General features: G+C 51.1%; 1 protein-coding gene across 7 annotated transcripts in view; it reads right to left on the minus strand.

Moving 5' to 3' along the window:
- Nucleotides 1-23,539, minus strand: part of WRN (WRN RecQ like helicase) — an 83,479-nt gene that overhangs the window by 11,230 nt on the left and 48,710 nt on the right. For all 7 annotated transcript variants that reach the window (XM_069104936.1, XM_069104932.1, XM_069104933.1 and 4 more), the window contains exons 20-28: nt 22,677-22,858; nt 18,907-19,008; nt 18,648-18,740; nt 16,834-16,975; nt 11,557-11,727; nt 11,211-11,308; nt 3,360-3,456; nt 2,749-2,861; nt 1,470-1,584 (exon numbers count right to left, since the gene is read on the minus strand). In XM_069104936.1, the coding sequence (XP_068961037.1) occupies nt 1,470-1,584; nt 2,749-2,861; nt 3,360-3,456; nt 11,211-11,308; nt 11,557-11,727; nt 16,834-16,975; nt 18,648-18,740; nt 18,907-19,008; nt 22,677-22,858 (1,113 nt within the window). The remainder of the gene's footprint in view (nt 1-1,469; nt 1,585-2,748; nt 2,862-3,359; nt 3,457-11,210; nt 11,309-11,556; nt 11,728-16,833; nt 16,976-18,647; nt 18,741-18,906; nt 19,009-22,676; nt 22,859-23,539) is intronic.

A 23,539-nucleotide genomic window follows, 5' to 3' on the forward strand; every position in this document is an offset into this window, starting at 1 on the left:
GGGAAGGAGGGTGCTCCCAGCTGGCAACACGTGCAGGCCTCCCCCAGGGGCTGTCCCAGAGCCAAGTTTTGAAGGCCCCTGGATTCTCAGAGGGGGTGAGGCACAGACTGGGGCAGACGTGTCCTGGGGGGACAGGCCACAGCGGCCTGGACAACAGCGCATGTGAAGGGGTGGCGGGGAAGGATAATGAGAGCTCAAGAAAGGCAGGAGGACAAGTTCAATCAGGAGTCTCTATTTGATCCCAGAAGTTGATTTTGTGACCAGGCAGAGGTTAGTGTGAAAAGGAATCTGGAGGCAGGGAGTCCAGAAGAAAGGTGACATGGTCCTGGACCAGAGCAGATGCCAAAGAGGAAGAGCCCCCAAGGCCAGGCAGCCAGCGGGATGGAGAGAGTGAGGGAAAGGAGCTGGGGAGATAGGAAGGACAGAAAGCCTCAGACTGGCAGAGGGAGGCTCAGAGGGAGGGTGTGAGAGGATGCCCCACAGGCCCTGGTGATGCTCAAAGACCAGGGCCGGAGACACATGTGGAGGCATCAGAGTGACCATGGACACTCATGGGGGCAGGGCTTTTCACCAGCTGATATCTCAGACCCCGGGAGAAGCAGGCTAGTGAAGCCCATGGACCCCTGCCCAGAAGGTGGCTTCTGAATAAAAGAATAAAATGCAAAGGAATCCAAAGCAAAGCAATCATCTTGAAATACAGCAAGTTTGTGGATCCTGGGTGAAGGAGCCTGGAGCAGAGGGAGGACGATCAGGGTGATTCTTGAGGAACAGTCAGAAAAATTAGCATTTATTAATCACCTGCTATGTGCCGGGCCCTGTCCTCAAGGAGCTTACAGTCTAAAGGGGGAAACAGCAAAGAAAGAAAGAGGAGCTAATACTGGACAGAGGGCCGGGGCGGTCAGCAGGCAGAAGGAGGAAGGAGAGCGCCCCCGGCCTGGGGGACAGCCAAGGAAGCAGCCAGAGCTGGAGGAGGGAAGTCAGTGGCCCAGAGAGCACGCCTTTGGGAGGAGGGTCAGGAAGGGCTCTGGACACCAAAGAAACCACTTTGTGTCTGACCCTGGGAGCGACTGGAGGCCACTGGAGCTAACTGAGAGTGGGGATGACATCATCAGGCCTGGGCTTCAGGAAAATCACCTTGGAGGTTGAAAGAAAGTGCAGAGGTTTGAGGCAGAGCCCCACAGCTCTTTAATAACAGTCTGCACCGGGTGGGGGCAGCGGCAAAGGAGAGAAGGGGGTGTATTGAAGAGAGGACGCAGAGGTGAGATGGGCGGGGGAGAGAGTGAGCAGTCTGTGACCTGGACTGGCAGAGGAAACACACCTACCAAGGAGAGCCCCCACTGGGCCACCACCAGGCGCCAAAAGCCCTTTCTGTCCAGAGACCATTTGACCCCAAGCACACTTGTTAGATGGCAGAGAGAGGTGGGGCCAAGGCCGGGCCGGGGATTGGGGGGGCTCTCTGTGCTTCTTACCGGGAGATTGTTTGTCTGGCTGAAGGCTCGGATGACCTCCAGGAGAGGGGTGAGCATCTCACACTTGGCCACAGACACACCTTCAATGTTTTTCAGACTTTCCAAGGTACTTGGCCTGTTGAAAAAGAGGAGATGAACATGAAAAAGGCAGCCCCGCCTCTAAACTGGAGCTGACTGACAACGGTTCCATGCGGATCCTCAAGAAATTAAGAAAGCGTCTTTCCGACTTCGAGGCCATGGGTCACCCCTCTGGGCTGTGTGCCGGTGCTGGCACCAGAGGCGGGCAGACCCGACTTCCTGGTACCTGTTGGCCTCAGTGTGCCCCTCAGTGAGATGGGGACAGCACTGGCCCCCCTCCCAGGGTGGCTGTGGGGATCAGAGAAGCACCGCTCTGAGCGCTGCATAAATGCCAGCCGCCATCATCACCGAGGATCCAGAGAACATGTGGCAGCTTCTCTGGGAATATATCTAGCAAATGAGCAGCCAAGCGGGTAGGTCCGGAGTCGGAGAAGTGTCTTGACTGAAGAGGAGCGTCCCTGAGGGCTGTCTGACACAACCCTTGGGCTGGGCTCACTCAGCCTGGGGCGGCACAGGGACAGAAGGGAAGGAGCTGGGGAGGTGGGAGGGGGCTTCCAGGCAATGCCAAGAAGGGCAGCTGGGTCTGGGCACACCCCGCCCCAAACCAAGCAGCAAAGGAAACGTCTGATGTGCCCACATCATCAGGGGATAAATCTGGAGCTGGAAGGGTCCCAAGCAGTTCTTCCTCACAACAGCTCATTTTGGAAAGCCCAGAGAGGAACAAGGACTCACCCCCGCTACCCCGCCCGGGTCTGGGGACCCAGCAACACTCATACTCACACGCACTGATGCCCTGACTGTGGCTGCTATGCTGGGGGCTTGGGGGTGGGTGACAACCCAGAGAATATGGTGGGAGGGGGCTGGATTTCAGTGTGGCCTTGTTGGGTAGGCATGCTGAAAACATGGAAAGATGGCAGAGCGAGCTGGGGACAAGGCAAAGGTCAAGGCTTTGCAATAAACAGGTACAGGGGGCAAGAAGATACATTCAAGGCGCCTGGAGGGTGGGAGGCTGGCGGTCAGAAGAGTGAGCAGCAGGCTGCAGGATCTCAGGCAGTGAGTGAATCCTGCTCTGAGAGCTGCAGACCCAGCCCTGGGAATCCCCCTCACCATCAGGTGGGATCAGGCAAGGGAAGAAGCACGTGTGCTGTGTGCTGTGGCCAGAGCATGTGTCTGCCCCTGACGTGCTGGTGCTCACGCTCACCTCACCCTGGCCATATCCACCAGCACCTTGTTGGTGGCCAGTAAAGCTGGAGGGATGTCCTTCTCACTGGCCTGCTTCTGCCTTGCTTCCATCAATCTGCAGTATAGCACAGTCTGGGCAAAAACAAATTCACGAGCCCTGCTAGTCTCAAAGGAGCACAGTGCAAAAAACCCCGGTCCACCCACGGCCTTGGGACCTGAGCAGCATGCGGCTCCAGGATGTGGACAGGTCAAGTCACAACCCTGGAATTCCAGACTCTCACAGGGCACACGGGGGCCAGCCCACGCAGAGCAAGAATCCCCGACCCCCAACAAGGGGTCAGCCGACACCTGGCCAAGGAGCCCAACCCCATCACCCACTGACACGGCTGGGCTGGGCTGCAGAAACACAAACGTCCGCATGTGTGTAATCATGGACACGCTTTAGTGAATGCTGACTGATACCTTCCAAACCGACCATGGGCTGGGCCCCAGCCTCTCAGTCTGCATGTCTTATGACCCCTGGGCCAAGGACCCTTTTTCACGGACCACCCAACAGGCTCAGAGGGGCGGTGGGTGTCACCCAGCCAGGCAGAGCAGGACACGGGTGCTCCCTTCCTCACCCTGACTTACCTGAAAGTCCTGCTCTTTGGACGACACAGATGCTGGGGGCTCAAGAGACCCAGGAGGAGGAAGAGGAAGAGGCTTCACTGGCAAGGCTGGCCAAACGCTACATGGTCAAAGGAACAGAGTGAGGTGAGCGAGGGAAGGCCTCCGTGCCCTCTCCAGCCAGTCCCCCAAGGCCCCTTGCTTAGACATCATGCCTCTCCATGCCTCACAATCTGGCGGGCAGGAGTGCGGCCGCCACGCAAGACCACCTGTCACCCAAAGTCGGCTTCTACGTTAGCGGCGGAGGAAAGAAAGTGCTGTCTGAGCAAACCGCGGGCCCAAAGCCCCTGGCAGAGGCTACGGGCTCGAGCTGTCCTCTCTCTGACGTTTGTCGGTGATTTTCTAAGGGCTCAAGTCCATTCACCTGCACTTCCAACAAGGCCTGGGAGGGGGCCTCTACAAAGAAGTGACAATCTGGGAGCCACGCCTCCCAGAGCAAAGCCAAACCGCTCAGGCCGTGAACTTGAGGAAAGAGTAATTCAATTTAAGGCACTGTGGGCTGAGGAGGGAAACAAAAGCACTGTGGCACTGTCTTGGCCTAACCCTAAAGAGTCAACAGAAAAGGCCCTGAGACTGCTCCTGCTGGTCTCTCCTCCCCCCGAGGCTCCGGACTCTGTCCCTCCAGAGGAATGTTATCATCCTGCTAGGTCCACACAGCCTGCTCAGCGTGGCCTGACTAGTGGCCCCATGGCCACTGGTGTCCTGGCACACACAGCTTGGCCCACAGGCCCATCCTCTAGCTCCATCCTCACATGCAGGGCAGCTGTCCTCATGGCCCTTGGCCTCTGGATGGAGACTCGTCTCCTCGGGCCTCGGGAGCCCTGCTCACTCCCAGCTCTCTTCCCTCTTTCAGCCTCTGTGGCCTGAATGTGGCTGAGGCCCAGGAGCTGGCCTCCGGGCCCCTTGTCCAAGCTGTCCACACCGCCTTGGTAACTGTCCCCTCTCCAGCTCTCTACCTCTGCCTTCCCCATCATCCATCTCACAGCTTCAGATGCAGGCTGGACTGGAGCCCTCTAACGGGACACCCCAGCCCCTCCTCACATCCTGGGGTCCACAACGAGCTCATCATTTTCCCCACTGAGCCCAACGGCACCGACAGCCTCCAGGTACCAAGTACAATTAAGGGGACTGGGGAGGGAAGAAGGGAGTGCTGCGGGAGCCTCGATTCCTCCCACCCTCAATCAGCTGCCAGGGCACAACTTCAGGCTCCACTCCTCTTACTGGGGGCCTACAACAGTCCAAGAGGTGGCCCTGGCTCTCATCTCTCCTATCCACAATCCATCCTCCCGCTGACACCTCACCTAACCTTCCAGGGCTGGAGGGAATCAGGATGAAGTAAAGAGCTGCCAAGGCTCCCCCAAAACCCTCAGACATTTCCTAGGACTCCACCTCCTCTGCTGTGTCCCCTGATCTTGCCCCCCATGGTTAGCAGGGACCTCGGCACAAGGCCTCACCACCACACACCTGCACTATTTGTCCCAGGAGCCCACTAGCTGGTCTCCCTGCCTCAGGCCTCTCCCCACATCAGTCCATCCATCATTTGGCATTCTCTCCAAAGCACAGGCCTGACTAGGTCACCCTTCACTCAAGGAACTCTCGTGGGCCTTTAAGGCCTTTCTCCCTCGCCAGTCTTCTTCTACCTTTCTCCTTTCCACACACTGCGGTCTAGGGCCACTGGCGTCCATGCTGGTCCTAAAAAGGACCACTCCATCTCCCACCTCCTGGCGTCTCTCTGGCCTGGAATGTTCTGCCTCCTCCTCCCCTCTGCTGGCTCCCCTCAGGGGCCAGTTAAAATCCCGCCTTCTGCAAGAAGCCTCTGGTCTTCATCCCTCTGAGACTACCCCCAACGTAACTTGTCTGTATCTTGTTTCTACACAGTGGTTTCCAGGCCATCTCTCGATCAGACTGTAAGCTTCTGGAGGGCAGGGACTGTCATCTGCGTTTCTCGTTTCCCCAGCACTTAGCACCATGCCTGCCTGGCACATCACAAGGGTTTCATGAATGCTAGTTGATTTGACACCAAAATTTTTCCAAGCAGCCACGGTATCATCCCACCCTCCTAAAAACATCAATTGCTTCCGGCTTCCTTGTAGATGAACCACATGCTCCCTGAAGGCCCCCAAGAATAGAGTCTTGGGCTGCTTTTCCAAATCAGTTCCCAATGCCAGTCTCTCTTGTTTGGTCTTGTGTCCGTACCCATCTAGCACTGCCCCCACAGCTGCCCACACTAGGCCAGAGGCTCAGGAAGGACTCAGACGGTTTCCTTTCCCTGCGTTGTTTCGCAGTGTCCAGAAGAGTGTTCTGTTAAACTGAATAACCCTACGTCAGTCCTAATAGGAGAGGGCATTCAACCAAGGGACATCAGTGGCCTCATGATCAAAAACAGGAAAGGAGACTGGCTTGGACTGAAGTAGGATCTGAGCTATTCATTTTAAAAGGTTTGTTCATTTCTCCCCAAGTTAATTTGTCAACAGAGAAGACTCGCTACACTGATGGCAGGGTCACAATCATATGAGACACTGCTCACAGCTTGAAGGCCACTCAGGGGTCCTCTAGTGCAGCCCCCTCATTTCACAGATGAGGAAACAGAGACACCAGGCAGTCAGATGTCCTTCCAAGACCACACAGGTAAGAAAGGGGGGAAAGCCAGGACCTGAAACCCAGCTCTCTGGCTCCCAATGCAGTGCTGGTCCAACTGCACTGATCTATGAAGGATGTAAGACCAGGCAAAGACCCTGGCCCCCATCTCAGCCTCGACCCCATCACACCAGTGGGTCCAGAGGCCAGCTCCTGGGCCTCAGCCACATTCAGGCCACAGAGACTGAAAGAGGGAAGAGAGCTGGGAGTGAGCAGGGCTCCCGAGGCCCGAGGAGACAAGTCTCCATCCAGAGGCCAAGAACCATGAGGACAGCTCCCCTGGATGCAAGGATGGAAAAGAGGACGAATGCCCTCTGGGCCAAGCTGCATGTCCCGGGACGCCAGTGGCCATGGGAGTCGGGCCATGCCGTGAGTGATGGGTTCACAAGAGAGGGAGAGAAGCAGATGTGCAAAGAAGAAAAAACGACACAGAATCTGCTGCTGAACTGAAAGTAGCCACCAGAGAGGGATCTGGGAGACTGTGGATCCTTGACATCATGTCCACAAGCACTGGTTAAGCACCTGCTCTGGGCAAGGCCCTGAGGTACAAAGGAAGGCAGAAGACAGCCCCTGCCACCCTAACGAGGAGCCAACACAAGAAGAGCCAGCATCAAACAAGCTACATGAGGATGGAGCAAAGGCATCAGGACGAGGGGGGCTGGAGAGGCTCCCGGGGAGGGCGGGATCTCTGAGGGGAGCCGGGGAGCAGCCCAGACACCGGGGACAGGATGAGAAGAGGCCAGAGGCGAGGAGATGGAGGGCCTGGCAGGACGGACAAGGTCAGCACCACTGCATCACAGAGCACTGCCGGGGTGGGGAAGACAAAAACTGGGGCTAAGTGAGCTTGCCAAGGGGACGTGGGGGTGGGAGACTGTGACACACAGTCTTTAGGAAGATTAACTGACCTGTGTGGAGAATGGCCTGAAGTGGGGAGAGGCCTGAGGTAGGCAGACCCCCAGAAGCCAGTGGAGTAATCCAAGCAGGAGGTGCTGAGGGTCTGCACCAGGGTGGGGGGTGGCAACGTCAGAGGAGAGAAGGGGGCACATTTGAGAAATGCTGCAGAGGTGAGCTCACGGGCCTTGGCCACAGCTTGCATGTGGGGGGTGAGAGAGAGGGAGGGAGCCCAAAGAACTGGGAAGAGGGTGGTTCTCTGTATAGTAACAGATGAATTACGAGGCTAGGAGGGTTTTAGGGAGAGATAATGAGTCCAATTTTAGACACCTTGGGTTTAAGCTGCTTACTGGACATGCAGTTGGAGAAGTGAGACTGGAGCCAGAACTGGACAAACAGATTCATAAGAGTTACCTGCAGAGAGAACGGAAGCCATATGAGCTGAGGAAGGAGGACCCAGGACGGCCCGGAGGGACACCTATGGTTAGAGGGTGCGGTCGGATGAGGACGTAGCAAGTAGCAGTCAGGGAGGCAGGGGGAGAACCAGGAGGGACATGCCCTGAAAGCTAGCGAGAACTGTCGCCGAGGAGAGGCCCGAGCGTCCCAGGATGCAGACAGGTTGCGGAGAGCGGTTAAGCTGTGTTTCAGCTGTGCCTGACCCCGCAACCCTCTGGAGGTTTTCTGGGCAAATATGCCGAGTGGTTTGTCACTTCCTTCTCTAGCTCACTTTACAGATGAGGAGGTGAGGCAAGCAGGCTCAAGTGACTTGCCCAGGGTCACACAAAGTTGTCTTCCTGACTTCAGACCTGTCGCTCTATGCACGATGGCACCATCTAGCTGTCTGTCCCCCATTTTCTTTTGTATTTCTCTAATTATTAGTGATTTAGACCATTTTTTCATATGACTACTAAAAGCTTGGATTTCTTTCTCTGAAAAATGTCTGTTGGCATCCTTTGACCATTTATCAACTGGAGAATATATAAGTTTGGCTCAGTTCTCTTCATATTTGATGAAAGAGACTTTCATCTGAGAAAGTCTATTAAAGCAAAATTCCTTTGGATTTGGCCGGTAAGAGATTCTTGATAACTTTGGAGAGATATGCTTCTTCAGTGGAATGACACAAGACTGGGAGCCAGACTGCAGAGTTAGGAGAATTTCAACAAAGTCAGTAGCCATATAAACTGTTTAAAAATAAGATGAATTATTCAAGAGGAAACCTCTCCTGCATTCACCAAAGAGTATCAAACAGAACCACAGCTGTCTGTGCTGCAGTGTCTAAGACCACCTAAGCTAACAGTCTCATTTTACACGAGAAGAGCTTAGGAGACGGGCCCCAGACCGAACAGCTTCCAAGGTCCAGTATCAGTGCACCATTGGACAAATGAAAAGATTCTCTTGTCTCCACACTTGGGCAGCCAGCATCTGTCGAGAAGGCTTCAAGAGCCAGAAATCCAGGAGAACGGGGGCCCTGCATGGCTCTCACTCTTCCCCCTTCTCCAAATACCTCACCTCGGCCATCGCCCCGGGCCCAGACCCCCCTGGCCCAGCATCGTCAGCCTAGGACCGCGGGCAGCCACAGCTTCCTTCTCTGACAGAGAGGCCAGCTCCTCAGTCGGCCTCGTCCTCCCCAGGGCCGGGTGCACCAAAGGAGACACTTGGCCTGAGGCTCTTCTTTTAATGCTGACACCAGGCTCCAAATCCCCACCACCTCCCGTCTCACAGGCCTGAAGGAAGAGCCTAGCCCAGAGGCCAGAGCTAATGCAGCCGGCGGGGGGGGGGGGGGGGGGGGCAGTCCCAACCTCACAGGGTTCTCCCCACACCATACAGTGAGTCAAAGTCCACTTTGTGGTTCAGAGCTGCTTCAAAGATAGGCCAAAACGTAGGCCGAGGGCCCTGAGGATCAAGGCTTGGATGAAGCTGTCTCTGGTGGTCCCTGTTCTGCAGCCAGCCCTCTTTCCTCTGGGCCACTTCACTGGGACAGCTGATGGAAGCTCAGCTAGTCCAAGGGTCCTGGTCCTATCAGGGCACAGAAAGAAGATGACCTGAACAGTGCTCAGTCTTAGGAACTCCACCCAGCACAGTTTCCATCGATACAACGAAGGCCCAGCAAAAGGCATTCTCCTATTTCCTAAGTACCCTGACCTGGAATTGGGAGCTTGCAGTTCTCTCTTGCACAATTTATACCTGCCAGAGGTTTTCTTAAAAAAAAAAGGGGGGGGGGGGGGGGCGGCTAGGTGGTGCAGTGAGTAAGAGCACCGGCCCCAGAGTCAGGAGGACCCGATCGGTTCCGGCCTCAGATACTTAACACCCACACAAAATAACTGGCCGTGTAACCTTGGGCAAGTTACTTAACCTCAATTGCTTTAAAAAAAAAAAGTGGGGGAACCCATTCTACAACACAAACCCCTGAATAGTAAAAACTGTTAAAGACCATGTATCACATTAGAAGAAATGTTATTAGTGGTTTTTATAAAAATACATCTTCTGCAACTTTTCCTGGTTTAAATACATACAGTATTTAAATTATGAAGTCTGAAGAAAATAACAATTTTTTAAACTTTTAAAAAATGCATTCGGGGCACAGTGGATAGAGCACCGGCTCTGGAGTCAGGAGGATCTGAGTTCAAATCCTGCCTCACACTCGACACTTACTAGCTTGTGACGCTAGGCAAGTCACTTAGGCCTGATTGCCTCCCCCCAGAAACCCAAAAAACACAAGAAACGATGTGTTCAGAAACACATCCGCACACCAGTTAGTCACGAAGGAGGGTAACAGCCCACAGCACCAGGACTGCGACCGACGGAAGCTTTGGACCGTTCCCCAAGACAAGCTCTCCTTGTCTCCACTTCCCCTGTAAGAAGGATTAAGCGGCAGGATCGGCACTTGGCTGAGCACAGCTCTTTTCGGCCTGACCTCTCCCAAGCTAATGCTGCCAGCTGTGGCAACCAGACAACCCAGGCATGCCAACTCAGCTCATCAGAGTCTCTGCAAAGCATTTCAAATAGGACAGAACAAAACAGAAGTTCTGGTGAAGACTAAACTAAGCAGGAAACTCAACAGGTCCTAAGACTTCCCTGGTCCTACACTCGAGTTAGTCAGGGTCAAGGCTGTAATTCAATGAAGTCTATAATTAAATATGGAATATATTTATAAATTTGTAAGTATTGCTACAATCAAATTAAGCTCTAAGAATTACAATAAGAACACCGGAGGCTGAGAGGCAAAACGAGCCTAGAGCTTATCTCAGAAAAATCTAAAAACCTAATTTGTATGACTTGAATTGCAAACCTGCTATCACCTGCCTACAGATTTTTAGCATCTCGGCTGAGACACTTCTAAACTTTTATTCAGCCCTGAAATCTAACGCTAGAATTTAGAACTGGCAGGGGCTTCAGACATCACCTCATCCCAAAAGCCCAGATCACATCTATGGACGCAAAAGACAGAGCAGGAAGGGCACGGGGAGCAAGCAACAGTCAGGATTTGAATTCAGCTCCTGTTTCTCCAAGCCCCAGGCTCGCTCCTTCCATGATGACAGACTTCCTCCTCTTGCGTTCTTTAACCATCATGACCCCTGAAGAGATGCTGGGCCCCTGGTGCCCACACCCTGGATCACCACCAGTCCCTCTGATCCCTTGGAGAAGATGCTGGGCCACAGAAATCCAAATCTGCAAGAGTTCTCCCTCCAGATCTCAAGCTTGGCTATTTCATGTCACTTTTCTTTAGTTAAACCAAGTTACACATTTTGTTCCACAGCTAATCTTCTCAATGGATCCACAGAAAGAGCCATTGAAAGACCTTCTTCACGAAAGCTGGCCCTGTATCGGAGGAGCCCTGTTCTATGGATGCAGAGCTTGTGGAAAGACTATTCACAATGACACCGGGCAGAGAAAGCATTGGAAGCATCCTCTGCTTTCAGGAGCTCCCCACAAACTCCATAGAGCCCCAAATCTCCGTGTCAGCTCCACGGGTAACAGCTCATAGTCTCCACTCAAGGATAAGACGGTGCCTATTCTTCTAAAGCCTGTGCAGCCACATCTCTGAAGAGCTCAAGAAGGAATTATCACAACTGGTGAGAACGCTGAAAGACGGCACCCACGGACCCGCCACTCTCAGACATCTGTCCCGTCCTCCAGCCTTTCGCCCCCACGTCCTGCTCCCCATCCCCTTCGGTCTACATCAGCACATTAGTTACAGCCTAAACAAGCTAAGACAGACCGTTCCTGGGCACCCTGCTGGGAAATGATAATGCCCAAATGGACCAATGGAATTTTTTTTAAATGAACCTTAGTTTTACTAATTTCCTCGGACTTAGGTCTTCATTGGTATGAAGGAGGAGTGTTCGGGCTGATTCATCAACAGCTTTATCCAGCCAGGTTCTAGCCTATTAAAAAAAAAAAACTTTCAGTCAAATAATAAGCATCTATTATGTGTCTATTATATAAAAGGTTTAGACAATAAGCATTTATTAAATGCCTACTGTATGCAAGGCCCCGTACTACATACTAGTGAAATCAAAGGTAAAAACAGTCTCTGTCCTCAAGGAGCTCACATTCTAACAGAAGAAGTCCATTGAATACATTCTCCGTGTGAACATAATGTAACTATAACAGAATGTGTATCACTTCTTACCAGCTTTGTGAGAACACACATTTTGGCAAACTTCTTGGATCCTGACTTTTCTTCCAAAAAACCCTCTGAAATGAGCTGTTGAGCCAAAGCCTTCCACCAGCTCTCCAAATGGTCTTTGCCAGCACCAAAGAGAAAATGCTGTCGGAATTTATCAGGCAGACGCTGAGAATTCTGAAATCAGGAGAAAAGGCCATTATCTACAAGCTTTTCCTTGCTTCTGGTAGACAAAGTGCTCATCTCACCAAGGAGACAACAGAAGCGGCTAAAGTCTGGGGGGCGGGTGCCTTGTGTTCCTAAATACCAGTGACTTGGGCAAATGGCAGACTCCATCATCAGCAGGAACACCCCCCACACCACTACACCATGCCTCCGGGAAAGATGAGCCAAACCCACCAGCTGGCCAAGGCCAAGAGGGCTAAAGTTCACTCCCACAACACTTCTGCTTTTCATGCCTTCAGAAATTAAACAGTCAAACTGAGCGAGGCCTAGGCCCTGCGAGGCCTGCACAGAAGCCAGCTTGGAGCACTGACTGTAAAAAGAACAAGCAAGCAGGGTTCTAAAGCTATCCCAGGAGAATGACGGGCAATGGCCAAGGAAGGCAGACAGAAAGCACAATGACCAAACGCCTATCTATCTTCTGTCCTCCATGCCAAGGAGAATAGCCCTTGGTGACACGAGAACACCTGGCAGCCCTGCAGGAAGTCCAGCCATCAGGGCCAGACTGCGAGCCATGCCCGCTAGGCCACTCGTGCTCAATGGCTGCAGAAAGCCAAGACTCCCCGGCGGGCAGCTGGCTGCAGCTCGCCCTCTCCATGCCCCTTCCAGCCCGCTGCCCTTTGCCCAGACTAGTGACGAGCTGCTGCTGCCTCTCCTTCCATCACGCCACAGCTCTCCCTTCTCTAATTCATCCTCTCCCAGCGGGCAAAGAAACTGTCCTAAGACGCAGGCCTAACCAGGCTGTTCTCCTGCTCAGAAAGATCCGGCTGGAACACGAGCTCCACCCAGCACTCCCAAGCCAGCGTGCCCTGACTGCATCCTCCCTGTGCCCATTCACGGTCCTCCTCTGCATAGCCTGCGCAGGTCAGCCAGCCCACCTCACTGGTTCTCCTCAACCACAACAGTCCCTTGCATTTCCACACCTTTTACACAGAGGAGGGCCGTTCCCATGCCGCCCCAGGCTTGCTTCAGGCTTCAGCTCCTACCCACAAGCCTTCACTGATGCCCCCAGCTCGTGCCAGTGCTTGGGTGGGTGGGCTTACTCACTGGCCACATCCCTTGAGGACACGGCCTGTCTGGCTCCCGAGTGTGCCCTCTCTGGACAGACTGGCTGATGAGCATCTGAAGGAAGGCTCTGTGGGTTCCTGGACCTGCATGGTCTCCCATCATCTCTATTCCTTAATGCTTGCCCCAGCTCAATCCCACTGGCAGGAGACCCCCGCACTCTCCTCGAGCAGCTGCTTCTTCTTCCTCTCCTAGCAGCATCGTTGTGACACACTGAACGAATCTCTCCCCGGGCATCCAAGCAGGCCGCTGAGGAGGCCCCACTTCGCCTTTAGTCCTCATGCTCTCTGCCATGGTGCAGGGTCCCCAGCATCACGAGCACACAACAGGGAAGAGCACTGGACTCCAATCAGAAGACCCGGGCTGAGCCAGCCCAGACACTGTCTCACTGTGTGACCATCCCCACGTTCCTAAGCCTTTCTGGCCTGTCAAGTGAACTCTGCCACTGCCTCCTGCTTCATGTGGCCTGAGAACCACAGAGGCCTAATCAAGGACCCACTAGGAGCCAACTAGGTGGCACAGTGAATAGAGAGCTGACCCTAGAGGCAGGAGGAGCACCTGAATTCAAATCCTGACACTCACTAGCTGTGTGACCCTGGGCAAGTCACTTAATCCTGTTTGCCTCAGTTTCCTCATCTGCAAAATAAGCTGGAGAAGGAAATGGCAAACCACTACAATATCTTTGCCCAGAAAGCCCCAAACGGGGCCACGAGGAGTTGGCTGTGAGTAATCACCTAACCGCCCAGCCCCAGCCCCACCTGAGTAACACCCAAAAAGAAGCTACAAGTCCACCACCTTCAGAGGTTGAGAACAGAGGCTCCCGCCGTGCTGAGGTTTGTGGATCATGGAACAGCCCACAACTCAAAGGCAGAAACCCAACTAGAGCACTCCTGACTGCCGTCTTCCGGCACCTCCAAAGCTCTTTCCACATCCTGATTCTCTCACCCAGCATTCTGCTGATTCTTGGTTTTTTTTTTTTCAAATGCTTTATTAACTTCTGATTTACATCATTCATTTCCGCCAGATTTTGAGGTACAAATTTTCTCCCTGTTTTTCCCCTACCCACCGCCCCAAAATAGCAGTCGCCCAGGATATCCCCTCCTCCAATCTGCTCTCTCCCATGTCTTCTCCCGTTCCCCCTCTGACTTGTCCAGTAGGGCATGGTGGATCTCTATGCCCCAGTGACTGCATATCTTATTTCCCAATTACATGTAAAATAGTATTAATAATAGTACATATATATGTATGTATATCTATATATAACTATCTATATATATATATATATTTTTTTTTAAACATTTGATTTTAAAACTTTGAATTCCAGATTCATTCCCTTTCCTCCCTTGTCTTCCACCCTTACCGGGAAGATAGGCAATTCAATATAGGTTGTACATGTAGAGTTACACAAAACATTTCCATAGTAGATATATTGTGAAAGACTGTTTCCCCCCATCCTATCCCACCTCCCACTTGTTCTATTCTCTACGTTGTTCCTGTCCCTTTTCAAAAGTGTGTGCTTCCAACTTCCCTCCCCCCAGCCTGCCCTCCCTTCCATCATCCCCCCTACTCTCCTGTAGGATGAGATACCCTATTTAGTGTGTATGTCATTCCTTCCCCGAGCCAAATTCAGTGAGAATAAGGTTGACCCATCCCCTTTTGCCTTCCTGTTCTTCCCCTCCATTGTAACCATTTTCCCTTGCCTCTTCTGTATGAGATAATTTACCCCATTCTGTCTCTCCCCATCTCCTCTCATTATATTCCTCTCTCACCTCTTAATTTCCCCTTTTAAGTATCATTCCTTCCTATTAAATTGGTCCTGTGCCCTCTGTCTATATATACTTGTACACATATATACACACACTCACATCAAAAGGCCAACTGAGCATTCACCCACATCCCTGAGAAGAAGGCTGAACCAAGCTGAACCAAGGACAGAGGCCTGCAGCAACCCACGGGAACCAGGGATCGCCAATGTGCTTAGTTGGTGAAACAGAATTCTAACATGTATTATTACTGGTTTCCTTTATAAGCCTACATATTCTGATTTATGCATTTAAAAACTTGATCTGGAGAAACTTCACTCTACGATGGCCAAAGGCCCAAGAGACACAGGGTAAGAACTTTGCTACAGAAAAAGTTTCCTCCAACTGTCAGGGGCCAGATTTGATTCAGTTTAATTGTACTAATAGAGAGTTCCTAGACAAGCCAAAAATAAACACATAATCCTGAAAGAATGTGAGAAAGAAAAGGAATTCACACAGTTGCAGTTATTTAAATTCTAGGGGAAAAGGCCAACAGAAAACATCTTTGTGTAAGCTTAAGGAGGTGGAATGCACCCCACTAGAATCATGGCGGACACTGGCATCATCGCTAAGCTAGAAATAAACACGAAAGGCTTGACAATGAACCTGTGTTCCCCCATGAGTAAGCCACAAAGACAGATGGGGTCTTGTCTATCAAAATAATACACGTACAAGATCAGATTTATTCTAATTAGGAAGACAATTTAGTGAATTCCCAAAGAGTTAGAAGTTACAATTAAACAAATCCCAGTTATGATGACGAGCCTTTCTACAGAAACCAAGTTTGCCTTGGTTTTGCAGCAGGCAGTGAGTTGCTGGCATGACATTTGCCGTAGTTATTAAGTGGTTTTTTTTAAAAGTTCTAAATCTTTGTCTAGCAAGGGTGGTATAAAATTTCATGAAGGGTAACTTTTTAAATTGAAGACTCCCAAAGGGACTTGTCTGACTCCATTTCTAAATAACAGGTGAAATCTGACCTCTCCTGGGAGCCCCTTGAGCTCTGTCTAGGAGCCCACTTACATTAATCAAGGACATGACCAGATTATACCAAATTAAAGCCACGATAATTTAACATGCCATACCTCCAACTGAGTTACGTGGGCTTTAAGTGTAACAGGGCCACATGGGCCATTTAACAGGGCTTTTCAAAGACATTCAAAGTCTTCTTCTCACATCCTAACATTATTTTAACTGGAAAGCTACAAATGTGTGACACTCCCACACAGTGCCCTGGACCACCCCCAAACAGAGCTGGCCTGGGCCATTAAACTCCCCATTACTGTGGGCTCTAGGCAGAGCAAACTTGGAAGGCAAGGCAGCCACAAATCAATAGATATTCTAGTCCAAATGTTTAAGAAGAAGATAGTGCATCCAAAGCAAATGCTTTTGAATCTCCTTTTTAAAAACAAAGTGGCCTCGCACTATCTCTTCTAGGGCTCTCTTTCCCACTTTCTGTGGGAAGGGAATATGTTTGTATGAAGCTCCTACTGTGGGCCAGGCACTGGGCTAAGTGCTTTACAGTGATTATCTCACTTGATTCTCACAAAAACCTGGGAGGGAGGAGCTGACAAAACTGAGGCCCAGTGCAGGGAAGCGACTTGCCCAGGGCCATACAGCCAGTCCACGTGTGGGGCCGGGCTTGAGCCAGCGTCCTCCTGACTCCAGGGTCAGCAGTGCCAGCCACACCAGCTGGCTGCCTGCCTGCACCAAGACGATCTCGCCAGGGAGGGCTAGTGTTTATTCAGTACAGATGAAGGGCACACAGGCTGGCCCCTTCAGAGGGGGCAAGCGAGCCTCTGAGCCGGGGTCAGCAGAACAGTCAGCCTCAGAGCTGCCCAACCGTGCAGGCAGAACAGGACAGGAGTGCCCGGTGCACAGAGGGCACCCCCTTACAGGTTGCCCACTGATGAGAGCCCAGAAAGGTGCCAACACAGACTGTGCCCTGTCCTGCACATGCTCAGAGCCCACTTTTCTGAAGGGTCCCAAGGAGGCAGACCTGGAGATGCTTCTGTGGGGCATGGCTCAAGGTGGTGGGAATGGCCCCCAGGGGGGCTGGAGCCACAGGAGCATAACACACGGACTGTTTGTGCCAGGGCCTGGCGGGGGGCCTGGCCAGAAAGACGAGGCCTCCCTGGTCCAGAAGAGGCAGAGGGTCAGCGCCCCAAGAGCCTCCAGGAGAGGCAGGTGCACTCACCGAGCCTCGGAGAAATAAAACAGGCACTCCGACGCCAAACTTCTCTCCCAAGTCGCGCACTGCAGTCAACAGCTTGTAAGCCTGTGGTCCCAGGTCATGCACGTGCTCCTCAGAGTCGACGCTGGAGTGAGGGTCCCTCAGTCTGAAGACACAGACACACTCGGTGAGCTCACATACCAAGGAGCGCCACAAGACTCAAGCGGAGTCAACAAGATGGCGGCACGCGGCACGGACAGGGAGCAACCGCGGCGAGGAGGAGGAGGAGGACGGGAGCCTGGCAGGCGAACACCGGCCTGTTTTCAGATGAGAAAACGAGGGCCGTGGGATGGTGGCGAGTGCCGGCTGTAACAGCAGAGCTGAGGGGCACTTTGAGGCAAGTCAAACAGTCAGAGGACACCATCTCATTTGACCCTCCTAAGATACAGGGAAATAGGGGCTGAGAGCCTTTTGTATAGAGGGGGAAACTGAGGATAAGAGAGGCCAAGGCGGTGGCATGTCCAGGGTCACACACAAGCTCACAAGATTGTGAGCCGGGATGTAAACTTGGGTCAGGCTTGCCTCCAACACCCCGCCATGGCCTCCCGGGGACACAACACTCCTAACGCACCCCTGAAGCCCCCACTCCTGCAGCTTCTGGCTGGGCACCTCAGAGGCTCTCACGGCTGGGCCAAGAGTTCAAACTGGCTCATTTGAGGAAAAGCGCCCAAGCTGCATCCGGCTCCTATAGCAGCTTCGGCTTCCTCCGTTTCCATCCTCAGAGACGACTGAAAAAGCCCTCACCCGTAGCTCTCTGGATCCACCCACAGCATTTAAACCTATGCAGAAATAAGTTGCCAGGAAAAAAACGTGTCGCCTGGCAAGGATAGGAGCTGATGGGCGGGCAAGGAGCAAAGTGGGGTCCAACTGCTACCTCCCCTCCCCCTCTGGTACAAGGGGCAGCTGTCTAGGGAGCAAGAGAGACCAAAGAAAGCTAAAAAACATCCCCTTCCAACAGTTTCCATTTCTGTGGGCTGGCGGGGCACCCTGTGATCCGTCTCCAACTCCGTCCCAGCATCACTGCCTCTCACCCAGAAGTGGAGACTTGTGAAGGGAGGACCTGGGCCAGAGACCGAACCTGCTATCTACCTCCCAGGGACACTGAAAAAGTGAGAGGTTAGCTTTTTATCTGCTAAATATAAGAATCGGCTTCCACATGCTCTCAGGCCCCTTCCTGTATCCTGTTCAGACGGCACATGAAAAGGCCAGAGTCACAACATAAAGCTTCTTAAGGTTCCTTGCAGAAGTCAAAGGCAGATCTGAAATTGCACAGAAGGGCCAATGAGTCTGATGGACGACTCTCTAAGGACAGAAGGGCAGAGGGAATCATGGCCACGGAGGGCAGCTCTGCCAGTGACAGGCTGGCTTTGCGATGTGCTGTTTTTAAAGCAGGCTGCTTCAGGCTCAGCCCCCCTGCTCCTGATCTGCATTGTACATGGAAAACCTTCTCATCATAGCTGCTGACTGGGTATCAATCTCCAGTGTTTCTTCCACAGTGAAAGAGCTCAGGAAGGAAAATTGGGGTTTTCAAATAACAAGCATTCATACACACACCACTCTAAGGCCTGCAAAGCATTTTCTGTCATTGAGTCTGTGATTTCAAATGTACATTTGCTTATTTTGAGTTTCAGGATGTTAGACATTTTTAAGGAAATGAAAATGAATACTTTGCTAAAGAAATCCGGCATACCAACCAGCCATGCCAAGGCTTCATTTCTTACTGGGTGGACGATCCAGTACTGGGCTGGGGCTTTCCAAAGTGGCTGAGAGGCACTCACCTGGCCTGACAGTTGTCACAGCACCGGTCGGTTCCCATGATGCCTAGGGAGGCTTTTCGGAGCTGTCTGTCCTCAAAATGAGACAAGATGATTCTGCAGAAGAGGAAACAGAAAATTCAATGAATGAACCGAAACAGACATGAATTCCTGACTGAAAACGAGGTGGAATCAGCACTGACTGACTGATGGGCCATCACGATTGGCAAGCTCTGACGCAGACAGGCCCGCCGACAGAACCAACCCCCCCCCCCCCACTTACTTCCGCCGGCATTTGCTGGACTGAAGATACTTCTCTAACTTCCTCATCATCTTCAGTTTGTACTGTCGAAAGTCGACATTCTGGATGTCACCAACGAGGAGCCTGCGGGAAGGAGCAAAGTGTGAGGGAACAAGAAGGAAGGGTGATCGTTTATTTCTAGGGTCTGAAGGATTCCACGCGGAGGACAACAGACAGCTTCTTTCAAAGCGCCCGCCAAAAAAAGGCGGCTAGGTGGCGCACTGAATAGAGCACTGGCCCTGGAGTCAGAAGGACCCGAGTTCAAATCCAGCCTTACACACTTCACACAACACTAGCCGTGTGACCTTGGGCAACTCACTCTTTTTTTGTAGTTTTTTTATTTTTTAGTTTACATCATTCATTTCCACAAGATTTTGAGTTACAAATTTCCTCCCCATTTTTACCCTACCCACCACCCCAAAACAACCATCCCACTGAATATCCCCTCCCCCAATCTGCTCTCTCCTATATCTTCCCCCATCCCCCCTCCGACTTTCCAGTAGGGCACAGTGGATCTCTATGCCCCAGTGCCTGCATGTCTTATTTCCCAGTTACATGTAAAATAATAATAATAATTATTATATATATACATTTTTTTTAAGCAATTGGGGTAAGTAACTTGCTCAAGGTTACGCAGCCAGTTATTTTGTGTGGGTGTTAAGTATCTGAGGCCAGAACCAATCCCGGGTCTCCCGACTCTGGGGCCGGTGCTCTTACTGTGCCACCTGGCCACCCCAATATATATTTTTTAAACATTTGATTTTAAACCTTTGAATTCCAGATTCTTTCCCTACCTCCCTCCTCACTCACCCTTACTGGGAAGATAAGCAGTTCAGTATAGGTTTACATGTATAGCTACGCAAAACATTGCCATAGTGGATATATTGTAAAAGACTCCCTCCTATCCCACCTCCCACTTGTTCTATTCTCTACTTTGATCCTGTCCCTTTTCAAAAGTGGGTGCTTCCAACTTCCCTCCCCCCCAACCTGCCTTCCTTCCATCATCCCCCCTCTCATCCCCTTCCCCCCTACTCTCCTGTAGGGTAAGATACCCTATTTAGTGTGTATGTCATTCCCTCCCCAAGCCAAATTCAATGAGAATAAGGTTGACCCATTTCCTTTTGCCTTCCTCTTCTTCCCCTCCATTGTAACCATTTTCCCGTGCATCTTCTGTAGGACATAGTTTACCCCATTCTGTCTGTCCCCATCTCCTCTCATTATATTTCTCTTTCACCTCTTAATTTCACCTTTTGAGTATCACCCCTGCCTGTTCAACTGGTCCTGTGGCCTGTCTATGTATACCTGTAAACATGTATACACACACTCACATATGTATTCATGTGCCATATACCCTGCTATATAGACATAAATATGTTTCTGTGTGTGTATACATATATATATATATATTCCCTTCAATTATTCTCATACTGAAAAAAAATTTGATAAGTTACAATTATCGTTTTTCCCTGTAGGAACGTAAGCAGTTCAACTCTGATAAGTTCCTTATGATTTCTTTTCCCTGTTTACCTTCTCATGCTTCTCTTGCTTCTTGTATCTGAATGTCAAATTTTCTATTCAACTTTGGTTTTGTCAGCAAGAATGATTGAAAGTCCTCTATTCCATTGAATGACCATATTTTCCCCTGAAACATGATACTCAGTTTTTCTGAGTAGGTGATTCTTGGTTTTAATCCCAGCTCCTTTTTCCTCTGGAATATCATATTCCAAGCCCTTCCATCCCTCAGTGTAGAAGCTGCCAGATCCTGTGCTATCCTGATTGTGTTTCCACAATATTCAAATTCTTTCTTCCTGACTGCTTGTAAAATTTTCTCCTTGATTTGGGAACTCTGGAACCTGGCTATAATATTCCTAGGAGTTTTCTTTTTGGGATCTTCTTCAGGAGGTGATCGATGGATTCTTTTAACCTCTCCTTTGCCCTCTGGTTCTAAAACATCAGGGCAATCTTCCTTGAGAATTTCTTCAAGGATGATTTCTAGGCTCTTACTTTGGTCATGGCTTTCAGGTAGTCCAATAATTTTTTAAATTATCTCTCCTGGATCTATTTTCCAGGTCAGTGGTTTTTCCCATGAGATATTTCACATTGCCTTCTATTCTTTCATTTGTTTGGATCTTTTTAACAGCATTTTGATTTCTCATAAAGTCATTAGCTTCCATTTTCTCCAATCTAATTCTGAAACAATGATTCTCCTCATTGAGCTTTTGAGATTCTTTTTCCATCTGGTGAATTCAGCTTTTTAAGGCATTCTTCTCCTCATTGGCTTTTTGAGCCTCTTTTGCCATTTGAGTTAGTCTATTTTTTTAAGGTGTTATTTTCTTCAGTCAGATTGTTGACTTTCATTTTATAATTTTCTTGCATCATTCTCATTTCTCTTCCCAATTTTTCCTCCGCTTCTCTTACTTGATATTCAAAATCCGTAAGCTCTTCTATGGCCTATAAGCAGCTTATTCTTTTCTTGGAAGCTTCTGGTGCAGGAGTTCTGACTTCGCTGTCTTCCTCCTGTTCCAAGCTTTGATCCTTTTTGTCCCCACAAAAGGAATCCAGAGTCAGATTGCTGTGCTTGCCTTGCTTCTCTAGTTTGCTCATGTTGCCACTCAGTTACTTGACTTTTGAGCTTTTTGCCACAGTAGAACTCTGCTACCAGAGGGGGAGCTTTGTCCCAATAGCTGGGGTTTTCACAGCTGCTGGAGCTATTATTTGGCTTCCCTCTCTGAAGCCTGCACATGCTCTGGCACACTGGTCATGCACCCCAGGACCTCCACCCTAGACAGTGATCCAGATCCAAGCAGGTTAAAGCAACAGTGATTACCCCTCAGACTGGTTGCTTGGTCCCCTTACAATCTGAAGGCCAGGAGCTCTGAAGCAGCCATGTGGCATCGGCTACATGGCCACAGCGCCTCAGCTGCTTCTCCTTCTGGGGGTAAAGGTCTGACTGCACTCCCAAACTCTTGGATACCAAAGTCCACACTGCACTGACTTTTCACTTTGTCTTTAGCATCTACAGGTTGATAATTCTGGAAACCGCCACAGCTGTTGGTGATTTGAGGTCCCTCCAGCTGGTGGCTGGTTGTGGCTCTGAGGCTAAAACCTCGGGCTCATGCAGGGCTGGGCTCAGCTCCCAACACACTGCACTAGCTGCTCCCTGCCAGCCTGCCGGGCTGTGCTCAGTAGGAGATTAGCTTCTCTGTGTCATGCTGTGGGTTCTGTAGCTCCAAAGTTTGTTCAGAGTCACCTTTTACATGAATTGGAGGAGGTAGAAGCAGGAGCCACAAGGAAGTCCTGTTTCTACTCCACCATCTTAACCCTGGACAAGTTACTTAATCCCAATTGCCCTACCTTCACCCTGCCAAAAAAAAAAAAAAGTGCCCGCCAAGCATTACTGTGTTGAGCTGCGAAGCTCTATCTAGGCAGGAAACAAAGTCTCTTTTATTTCCATCATCTATCATGCATAACCTGAAATGAGTTTCCTTTTGTTTGTTTGGGGGGCAGGGGAACCAATCGGGGTCAAATGACTTATCCAAGATCACACAGCTAGTAAATTTGAACTCAGGTCCTCCTGACCCATTCACGGGCCACCTGGCTACCCCGTGGGCTTTCTTTTGTAAGCCTTCTGTCTGTGCTCCTTCAGGAAAAGCACGTGGTAGGAAATCCATCACCATCACACACACACACACACACACACACACACACACACACACACACACACTCTCTCTCACATGGGCCCCACCCTTTACCTGTTGAAGCTCATGTCCGCAGGAGCCCAAAGCACGTGGCAGGCGCTGGGCAGCCCGTCACGGCCAGCCCTGCCCATCTCCTGGTAGTAAGACTCCATTTCTTTGGGAGCACCATAGTGGATGACTTTGCGGATGTCAGCCTTGTTAATCCCCATGCCAAAGGCGATTGTTGCTATGACACACTGAGAAAGAAGAACACCACAGCACTTAGCTTAATGCTAGTGTGCCATGTGGAGAGGTTTCTGGGTTAACACGTTCATGAGCAGAGCTGTGAGGGCTCATGTCAAACCTGAAATCACCCATGTAAATTCCCCGCCTCAGTGTCTGAGCTGTTTCTGTCACCCCAACCACTCCAAGGCTACTCTCCCCAGCCATCAGCCTGTGCTGAGCGCGCAGGTAGAAGACCCTCGTGAACACAGACGAGCACTGCTGTGGGCGCACCAACCTGCTCACCGGCCTGAATCAAACAGGGCTCCGGGGATGAATCAGTGCCCACTGGGGGTCAGAATGAAGCTCATGAGGAGGTGAACGGTTCCTAGGACAACCCTTTTAGGGAATGAGAAGAGGTAGGAGGAGGAGAAGGAAAAAACTATCCAAGGGAAAGGACGAATGAACAAGGTGGGCCCAAAGAATGAACCTGGGGATGGGGACAGGATCTAGAAAAGTGCCCTGAGCCACGTGTGACTTCTCTGGGCAAAGGCGCATAGGGACTCAGACAACACTCACAGCAGGTTACCACACCAAGCAGGTGCTGGATGACTGGGATAAATGCTAGAGAGGGCCACGAGAGGGTACACAAATGGTGGAATAAATGCAGGAGAGGGCCACGAGAGGGTGCACAAATGGGGGGATAAATGCTGGAG

This window comes from Petaurus breviceps, unplaced genomic scaffold (assembly GCF_028583685.1).
Source record: "Petaurus breviceps papuanus isolate PSGF00001 unplaced genomic scaffold, PetGlider_PUasm1.0 689, whole genome shotgun sequence".
Lineage (NCBI taxonomy): Eukaryota > Metazoa > Chordata > Mammalia > Diprotodontia > Petauridae > Petaurus > Petaurus breviceps.